The sequence below is a fragment of the Lipomyces doorenjongii genome, assembly GCF_038497915.1.
Source record: "Lipomyces doorenjongii strain NRRL Y-27504 unplaced genomic scaffold V1508scaffold_200, whole genome shotgun sequence".
NCBI lineage: Eukaryota > Fungi > Ascomycota > Lipomycetes > Lipomycetales > Lipomycetaceae > Lipomyces > Lipomyces doorenjongii.
This window is the reverse complement of record NW_027118267.1, coordinates 1-9,120: the sequence shown is the minus strand read 5'-3', so window position 1 is coordinate 9,120 and position 9,120 is coordinate 1. Positions and strand designations below refer to the sequence as shown.

The following is a 9,120-nucleotide window of genomic DNA, read 5'->3' as shown; positions in this document are numbered from 1 at the left end:
TGCAGCGCGCCCATGCAGCACTTCCGGGTAAACCACCGACTTACAAACTCTATTTGTGTGGTCTTACCCCTGGAATCCCCTACTCCCCTACACGCTGCAGCCCCATGCACCGCCTGTTATATGTACAGTCCTGTACTTACCGCTGCTGGACGGTGAAATTGTGCAATTGCCGACTTCCTATTCTGGTACTAGTTGTGCTGTTCCTAAATTTAATGGCCCTAGCCCACTCTCGCAACTTATCGTGTTTCTTGTACCGTATCCGCTCCGGCGCTGTGACAGTTAATCCTTACCTTGCTCCAGCCAACCTCCTCAGTTACCCTGAAAACATCACCAAAATTTCACGCCTACGAAATAAAATAAAACTAATAAATTCTGTTGAGAAAAATCAGGGCTTTCGCATGGTCTAAGTCCTACCCGATATGCAGCAGTGGTTATTGTGGCCCGGACACTAACAGTCGTGGGCTTGGCTGGCCTAGGCAATTGTCGACTTCCTATTCCGGTACTACTTGTGCTGTGCCAAATATATTTGTTGCCTATGGGCCGAGTGTGCAAATACTTTGGCAGATGTGCCCAGAGAGTAAGTGTACGGAATGTTTGCGAGATGTGCCTAGAACAAGTGTGCAAATACTTTGACGGACGTACCTGGAGTGAGTGTGCAGAATTATTTGCCAGATACCGACAGCCAGTGGGACACACGCCATACTAAACCTCTAAACCCTTACCTTGGTCGGACATGTCGGACACCCTTCAGTATACAGAAACGGCACCCTGAAACGGGCGTGACCACTTGGCTCTCCCGTGCGGCTCAACGGTCGGACACGTCGGACAGGTTCAGCCCCCTGAAACGCAGCTTACATCTTTAGGAGACTAACTGCACGAGGAACCAGATACTGTGATGCGAGGCTTTCTCCCGTAGGGAGAATGTGGTTAATTACTTCAAACTGCTGCCTCAGGATATGCGTGCTAAACATTACAACAGTTGCTAGTGCTGGGGATTGTCGAGCCAAGTCATCATTCTCACGAGACACTCTTTAATAGTTCAAGGTCGTGGACGAGGCCCATCGCGGCTACCTTCTGGTCATCTGTAAGCTCGAGTCCTTGATGCAACCTACCCGTATAGTGGCATATTTTTCAAGAGTGTCTTTTTCTTGCACCTCATAAAAGTAATCTCTATATAACTTGGATTAGTTATGCCCTAAGATATACAGGAATGAATAAGTAACGGCATACTTCTCTCGCTCGCCGACCATGACTTTACCCAACATAGGCTGAAATCCAGCGCTCGTGTCCTCCCGTGTAACATTGAACATCTTCAAGCACAAGTGCTTCAGTAACTCGAAAGACCTGTCCTGTGGACTGTATAGTAGCGGTCCGAGGTCACTCAAGTCCAAAGTCTCCAGCAAAGGGTAGACTTGAAACTTTACACCAAATTGATTCAGATCCCTCTTTGCTGTTATAGTACTGCTATGGTTTGGGACAGAGTGAATATTTTCTGGAATTCCAAATGGCGTAATCGAATTTTGCCTCTGGTTTTCTATATCCATTACTTCGACATATCGCAACTGGGAAGCTATCTTGGATCGACCATAGAAAGCTTGAACCTTAGCTGGATGATACTCAACACTTTGGCCATCCTGATACCGTGAATAGTGAGTCCTCATGCCTTTCTTAGTGGTGGTACAGGTATGATGTAGCCTCTGCTCACAGAGTTGACACTTGAAGCCATCATGAACTGGAATACCCTGAAGTGTAGCTGACCCTGGTCTAAATGCAAGGGGATGAAAGAATGATGGACCTCGATCCTCTTCTTCAGAATCATCTAGCTGGTCGTCCACATTGTCATCCCATATCACTGGTAAATGAATCCTGAGGTGGTTCATACGCAGCACTAACAAGACAGCATTGACATTTCGAATTTCAAGCCGATGAATCCCCTTGATGTGATCAATAATCATACTTTTATCAACAATGAAGTGGCAATGGTCGCATATGGCAACCTTCCAAGTGTCCTCGATCGTAAACCCAAGGTCAGCCATTGTACGGAGTTCTGTACTCATTAGCATTCCTGACTCCTGAAGTGACATAACAAAATAGTTGCCTTCAATTGTGCCTGTCAAGCCACCATGTTGGCTTGCTCCGTCTTCTGCTTGATAGGTGGACATAGGGGCGGCGATGACCTGATTCATGCCGCAGTTCTGACTACGCATGTGACGTCTCAACCCGCTAACGGACGATTTCTCGGCCTTGCATGTAGGACAAACATACTTGCTGCATTAATTTTTATCGGAAAATTCTGAAGTTGGTGCGCCAAATTGCTGCCTGCTCTGTAGACTTCGGATCGCTGTGGCTAAGCCTTGCCCCTGGCTGCAATGCGCGTGGCACCCATACTTCCGTATCTGGCAGTCACGTTCGGACACTCCCTAACCCGCCGGTCGGCATATTTTTTTCCGCCAAACCTCTCACCTGCCGCTCATGTATGTGCGAAGCAATCAATATAGCAATGAAATTTATATCATCCGACTCGCCCGATTTTTCTCATTCCAGTCGACTAATGTTTTTTGTATTTCGTCTTGGTCGATTTTTGGTGATGTATTGAGATTCGGTCTTCTGACCCCAGGTTAAATTTGTCGTTATAGCGGTGCGGTTAATTCAGCTCAGGACCCTAACCACCGGGAGCTACCGCGTTGGCCCTGCTACCCTAACCGTGGTCGCCCGCAGTCGCCCACTTTTACTATACAGAAACCGCACCCTGAAACGCGGGTGACAATCTGGCTCATCGGTGCGGCTCGTTACTATGGACGAGTCGCCCAGTCGCCCAGTTTCAGCCCCCAGAAACCCAGCTTACATCTATAGGCTCAAGGCTTTATTCCTAACAAGTAGAGATTACACAAAAGGATTCGACGAAGACAAAGAAAAGGAGAGAGAAATGGAAGGAGAGAAGGGAACGGAAAAACCTACACGGAAAACTTTTAGTAGGACACGTGGCTCGGGGAGGCAGCGAGATACGAGGATACGCCGATAGGCGCAGCCGAGCCACATTCGGGCGTAGCCCGCGAGTGTGCCTGCTTAAGGCCGTAAAGACTTTTCTTTGAGTCGGCAGACAAGTTTTTCTTTTCCAGAGACTGCATAGCCCTCTGGCTGCGTCATATAGATTTTCTCTTTCAGATCGCCATTGACGAAGGCCGTTTGGACGTCACAATGTTCAATTTAGAAAGCAAATTCAGCGGATAGGTAGTTGTCCTCATCAATCTCCTTTTGCTATCATAAAGGTTGGCTAGATGGCAGGTATGGCAAATAGGTACGAGAAGTGAACTGCATGACGGACGAGACAGGCTTCATTCCGTCCATAATTTCTCTTTTTCCGTGAATTTATCCGGCATTAAATTTACTGGAGATGCGGCGCAATCTTCCGGAGAAACCCCGCACTGATAACTACAAACTTAACTTTTGAGGGTGAAAAGTTAATGGCTGGCAACTGGAGACTCGGAAACTAGACCTGGAACGACTCGATCTGCAAAAGTGAAATTTAAACACTTCTGTCAGAACACTACTGTCGCACTTTAGGTTAAACCTTCTTTTTTTGTTCGTTGTCCTCCTGCTGGGGTCTTTTCCCCGTGTACATGTACATCTGTGTCGTGGCGAATAACTCTAATGTGGACCCTTATTTAACTCTAACGGGTGTGTACCGCAATAATATGTTCGCCACATCTCCCTTGGGTGTTCGCCACTCGCCACATCTCCCTTTTTCCGAACCTTAAGGCGATTTACTCTAACCTTAAGGCGTTTATTCTAACAACTTCCTAGCTGATAAGGTTTCAACATAATAGACAAAACACAATGGGGCATTGGTCATACGGATCCTCATAAATCCTTAACCCCGCACTCGTCCCTGAACTATGCTAGCAGTAAGCTCGGAGAAGAGCCTCCGCATCTCGGCTAAACCACCCCAGATCACTGCCCCGCATATTGGATCCTGACAGATTATGCACTCAATGATACTGCGTAGCGCTGTGCTTCCCCGATTGGGACTTAACACAAAACCTTACATCCGAATCCGGTTGAAGTTCCGCAATGCAATGCAATGCAACGGCGTGCTATATACCTCTATCAGATCACCAGGTTCACAACTCGCATCTGCTGACCCACTTTAGAAACCCTAGTACCCCGCATTCTTACTGGTTGTGCTAATTTGCCGTCTGCTCGAAGGATGCAGATTGCTTGGAACGGGAACGGGCAAAGATAAAGACGACTGGAATCCCCTGCGTTGAACATGCTATCCTTTAGAGGCACAGAGTATATCATTTCAGGTTCAATACTTGATCGTTTGTTGCTTCTTCCATTCGCTCGGGATACCTTTATCTTAGCTTTCTTCCCATATTCTGTTTTTGCAGCCTCTCCCGTCTCCCAACATGGCCGGTGGTGTACCAATCCAAACCATGACCCTGAGTGATGGCTATCTCACGGGTCGAGCGCTCGTCTTCCCCATCTCGCTCATCACCTCGCTCTTCTTCCTCTGGGGCTTCTCATACGGTCTCCTGGATGTTCTGAATAAGCACTTCCAGACAGTCCTCGATATCACCAAACTGCAGTCCACCGGTCTTCAAGTCATGTACTTTGGGGGTGGCTACCTTCTGTTTTCGCCTATTGCCGCTGAGGTTCTGAAGCGTCGGGGATACAAGATCACTGTTCTTATGGGTCTCACCCTTTACAGCCTCGGGGCCATTTTATTCTGGTAAGCCTCTCGCATTCACTTCCCAGACTTCAGGTTGACAGCTTTAGGCCAACCGCCCATTTCAGCACGTACCAAAATCGTATCGCTTCGTTTGGGGGCTTCTGCGTCTGCACGCTCGTCATCGCCTGTGGTCTTGCCACGCTCGAGACGGCGGCAAACTCTTACGCGGTCGTCATTGGCAATCCGACGTCTGCGTCTGCACGACTGCAGTTCTGCCAGTCTTGGAATGGCGTTGCCTCTTTCATCGGCCCCTTGATTGCTTCCAAGTTCTTCTTCACCGGTGCGAACGCCAACAACCTTGTCAATGTGCAGTTTGTGTATCTCGCCGTGGCCTGTGCCGGTGTTGTGGTCGCCGTCATCTTCATCTTCGCCAAGCTCCCTGAGGTCTCGGAGTCAGCGCTGCAAGGCTCCGAGCAGATGATTCTACGCGACGATGATGGCAACGTTATCGCCCAGGGCCCGCTGTACAAGCAATACAAGTGAGTCGAGTCCAACTGTTCCCATGACCTGGACCTTGTCTAACAGTGGCCAGCATGATCTTTGGTTTCGTCGCGCAGTTCTGTTACGTCGGTGCTCAAGTCACCATTGCCAGCTTCTTCATCAACTACGTAACCGAGCTCAAGGACGCGTCGTATAGCTCCTCGGAAGCTGCCAACTTCCTCTCGTACGCGCTCATCACATTTACCGTTGGACGCTTCATCGCCACTGCGCTGGCCACTGTATTCCAGCCCGACTTCCTGATGATTGTGTACACGTGCTGCGCCATTGCTTTCAATGGCTATGTCTGCGCGGGGGTTGGCCGCGCCACCGTCGGGGTGCTGATTGTGCTGTTTTTCTTCGAGGCGCCGATGTACCCAACCATCTTCACGCTGGGCACCGCCAACCTGGGGCGCCACACACGGCGCGGCGCCGGCATCTTGGTCATGGGCGTGGCGGGCGGCGCGGTGTTTCCGCCGATCCAAGGCGCCGTCGCCGACGCGGCCAGTACGCATATTTCCTACATAGTTCCGCTCGTCGGATTTGTCTACGTCCTGGGCTATGTCGCCTTCCACTGGCTCCGTCACGGCCGACACATCTTCCGAGTCAAAGATATTGTGGTCTCCGGAGAAGTCGGCATCGAGGGCGGTGCAATGTGCAAGGTCCAAGATGGTAAGTATGTTGAGCACGCTGAGAAGAACGACCCTTAGTTATGGTGCATCCACCACCGAAGTACCAATTATTTTCAAGAATTCTATCGGCAACACCGCATCATGATCCATCAACTCGTATATCGGACTGTTTGTAAGAGTATCAGCTCAAAATTGCCACTTAGATTATTTCGTTAAATAAAGGAATTCGAACGTGATCGCTGGGTACTATTTTGGTGGGCTATTGTGTAACAGTGGCTGTGGCTAGGGGCTAGGCAATGACTGGGACTGGGACTGAGGCTAAGCTAAGTGTGAGTGGCTAGACCTCAGTGCAGTCTCGGGACTTCCAGGGTTCCCTCGATAACTCTGTAAGAAACCTTATTGTTCCTGGTAACCGGGCATCACCCTACTGGGTTCCGGGTTCAGGGTTACGGACTCCCACACGTTACATTATTTCCGATAACTAGACCCTACTATCGGGCGTAGCACATATACAGTTCTCGTTCCTGTCAGAATACTGGTGCTAAACTTGTAGTTAATTGTCTATCTCCTCGGGGCTATTTTCATCTATGTCGAGCTTCTATGTTCGAAGCTGCACACTCATTAAACTCTAATCTTATGGCTCACTTTATCGCCATCTCATATAACTAACATGTGCACGCCACAACTCTAATGGGTGTTTTTCCACTTCTCTGTTCTCCTAACCTTAGAAGGCGGTTGCTCAACCATAAGGCGTTTCCTTCAGCCTTAACCGCGTTTATTCTAACACGATGTGGTGAATAAAGTTTGAGTGTGTGTCGCGAAAGTTTCGCGTGGCTTGATGTCAACTGCAAGGGGTTTGTGGAGTTCACTGGGATTTCCTTGAATCCAAGGCCCAAAGGGAATTAAGAGGTCTTTAAATCAAGAATCTGCACTTTAGAAATAACCTTCATGTGACCCACGCTTGGACATGTCCTGCTGATTGATCACTTGACAATCTTTTATCTTCATTTAGAAGTGATTGTCAGTTATATTAATAAGTGACGTTACCTTAAGACGTATCCGGTAATGGCGATTGATCAGCTGCTTCATTTTCTGACATTAGTCAGAAAATACAGTCCCGTGTCCAATTGTGCGATATCATAAGACCTTGAAGTTAATTGTAATTACTCATTGCTTTTGCGAAATAGTCTCAGTATTGGTTTACGAGGATGTAGCCTTTCTTCTGATGATGCGGCTGGATATTTGCTTAGAGAAAGCCACTTTTAAAGCCACTCTCGTGTTTTTCCACGAGTATATTCAAGCTTTACCGCCAAATCATCAGCAAAACCTTCCCTGAACCCCGATGGCCTTCATCTGCTCGCCATCAGCAGGGAAATAGAGCGCCGTCGTCTCGGCATCCATGAGGCCGTTGTCGGCAAAGAAAAGATTGAGCCCAAAGTGGCATGTGTTATCGGCCATCTCATTAACGCCGCTATGAGAGAAGTGCGACAGCACACTATAGTTGTTAAGGCGTGCCATGGTGATTTCGGAAATGCACCTCCAACAAGGCAGCAAAGGTCAAGACGCCCTGACGCTCCCCGTTGCTTGCGAACCCAAAGCCGGCGGCAGCAGAAAAGTTTCCGCGTTCCATGACACACGATGGGGACAAAACCCTCGGGATGCTTGGCATGAATGGCCTTGAGCCCCGTGGAACCCTCTAGATCCGAGTCTATGACCATGACGCGGCGAACGGCTTCCTCCTTTGTCAATCCATCGAGGATAGAGTTGACAGCCTCACCAAAGATGACGCGGTTGCTGCCCCTGTCCTTGGTAGAACCAAGGGACTCGTGCGGGTTCGAGGTCGGCTTGATTTCGTCGTAGAAGGCCAGCTGCTCGGCCGCGTATACCTGCCTAGTGAGGTGTCTGCGCGCTACATCAATCATGGGCGCCAGTCTGGCCCTCAATGCCCTCAATGCCGGGGGCATCTTGCGGTCCGAAACCACGGCAGGGTTCAGGGTTGAAACCCTGAATCCGCTGGCAGCGAGGATGACCGTGGAGGGGACGACGGGAAAATGAAACAACAATCGGTTGCTACAATGTTCAGGCAAAGCGCGAAAGATAATGTAGGCAAGACATTGGTGCAGAATTTGCTACGTTGGATTGTGATGGATGATATGGCGTTCATGGCAATTGAATCCTCAGCATTCCAACAGATATTCAAAGACCTACCGGGTGTCTCACTTCCGTTCAATTGCCGCCAAACGGTGGCTCGTCGAATTAACTCGGAGTTCACTTTGTGTAGAGCTCAATTGGTCGAAGAGCTGGAACTAACTTGTAAGAGCATTGCATTGTCGCTGGACGTTTGGACCAGCAAAAATTCGAAGGCTATGCTGGGAGTGATCGGACATTGGCTAACCCATCAATATCACTATCGGGAACATGTCCTCGAGTTCACGGAAATATGCGGTGCCCACACTGGAGAGAATATGGCAGATCTGTTGATTAAGACTTTGGCAGAGAACACAAGCTTCTTACCATTACGGCGGATAACGCTTCAAATAACTAAACTCTAGTGTCTGAACTATACTTCCTTCTACAGGAACAGTCTTTAGCAGAAGATACAGCTACATATCGTTTTCAAAATGTTGACAGCTATGGGCGATGTCTGGGTCATGTACTTAATCTAATCGTCGGTGACATTCTCTCTGCATTAAAAGCAGGTATCGCAAGACTGCAATCGAAGCTTGTGATCTGATGCAAGCAAATCTAGGAATTGGATCGCATTCTGCACTGTCGAGACTTCGGATCATGGCGCTTTGGATAGCGCGGACGCCGCAGAGAAAGCAACAATGGAAGATTACATGCGGAACAAACGGATTAAAGGAAAAATTCATTGAGTATGATGTGGACACCCATTGGAATTCCACGCATCGAATGGCCAAGACGCGCTCGAAGCAAAGCAGCAGATAAAGAAGTGGATCGAGCACCAACACTATCTTCCTCCCTTTAGTACCGACGACTGGGACCGTCTACAACAGATTGAAAATGTTCTCAAAAAGTTCGAGGAGTTCCCTCTTGTCGTTTCTAAGCGAGAACCTCAGATCACACTCGTCATACCTGTTGAAATATGCGATATTGATTGGTAGAGCACAGTGGAAGTAAGCTCGATTAGAACTTTTAAATAGAAGGAAAAAGGGTTGCTGGAATGTCCGTAGTCTTAACTATCGTATCCAAGGTAATTGAACCTCTATATATACACAGAAATACTGTGTAGTAGTACGCAATGTGTCTAATCCTCAA

At 48.5% G+C, this 9,120-nt stretch overlaps 3 protein-coding genes across 3 annotated transcripts; 1 reads left to right on the top strand and 2 right to left on the bottom strand.

Moving 5' to 3' along the window:
* Window positions 1-839: 839 nt before the first annotated feature.
* Window positions 840-2,456, bottom strand: V1508DRAFT_109215 (uncharacterized protein). The gene is made up of 3 exons (XM_066935861.1): window positions 2,426-2,456; window positions 2,099-2,396; window positions 840-2,047 (listed from the first exon to the last, which is right to left on the bottom strand). The coding sequence occupies exons 2-3, from the start codon at window positions 2,205-2,207 to the stop codon at window positions 1,185-1,187; spliced, it is 972 nt and encodes a 323-aa protein (XP_066792028.1). The 5' UTR covers window positions 2,208-2,396; window positions 2,426-2,456; the 3' UTR covers window positions 840-1,184.
* A 1,953-nt stretch (window positions 2,457-4,409) lies between these two features.
* On the top strand, window positions 4,410-5,919 carry V1508DRAFT_446955 (putative mfs general substrate transporter protein; the record flags this gene model as incomplete). The annotated part of the gene is made up of 3 exons (XM_066942439.1): window positions 4,410-4,732; window positions 4,780-5,211; window positions 5,265-5,919. The coding sequence occupies 3 exons, from the start codon at window positions 4,410-4,412 to the stop codon at window positions 5,917-5,919; spliced, it is 1,410 nt and encodes a 469-aa protein (XP_066792027.1).
* A 1,239-nt stretch (window positions 5,920-7,158) lies between these two features.
* V1508DRAFT_446953 (uncharacterized protein) lies at window positions 7,159-7,805 on the bottom strand (the record flags this gene model as incomplete). Its single annotated transcript, XM_066942438.1, has 2 exons — window positions 7,159-7,378; window positions 7,414-7,805. 2 exons carry the CDS (start codon window positions 7,803-7,805, stop codon window positions 7,159-7,161), a joined length of 612 nt encoding a protein of 203 aa, XP_066792026.1.
* Window positions 7,806-9,120: the final 1,315 nt, after the last annotated feature.

Bases quoted from the DNA above. Each gene is read 5' to 3' on its own strand.
- V1508DRAFT_109215 (XM_066935861.1), bottom strand. From the start codon at position 2,207: ATGCGTAGTCAGAACTGCGGCATGAATCAGGTCATCGCCGCCCCTATG. The intron at 2,048-2,098 runs GCAACTATTTTG...TAATGAGTACAG, and splicing joins CTTGACAGGCACAATTGAAG to AACTCCGTACAATGGCTGAC.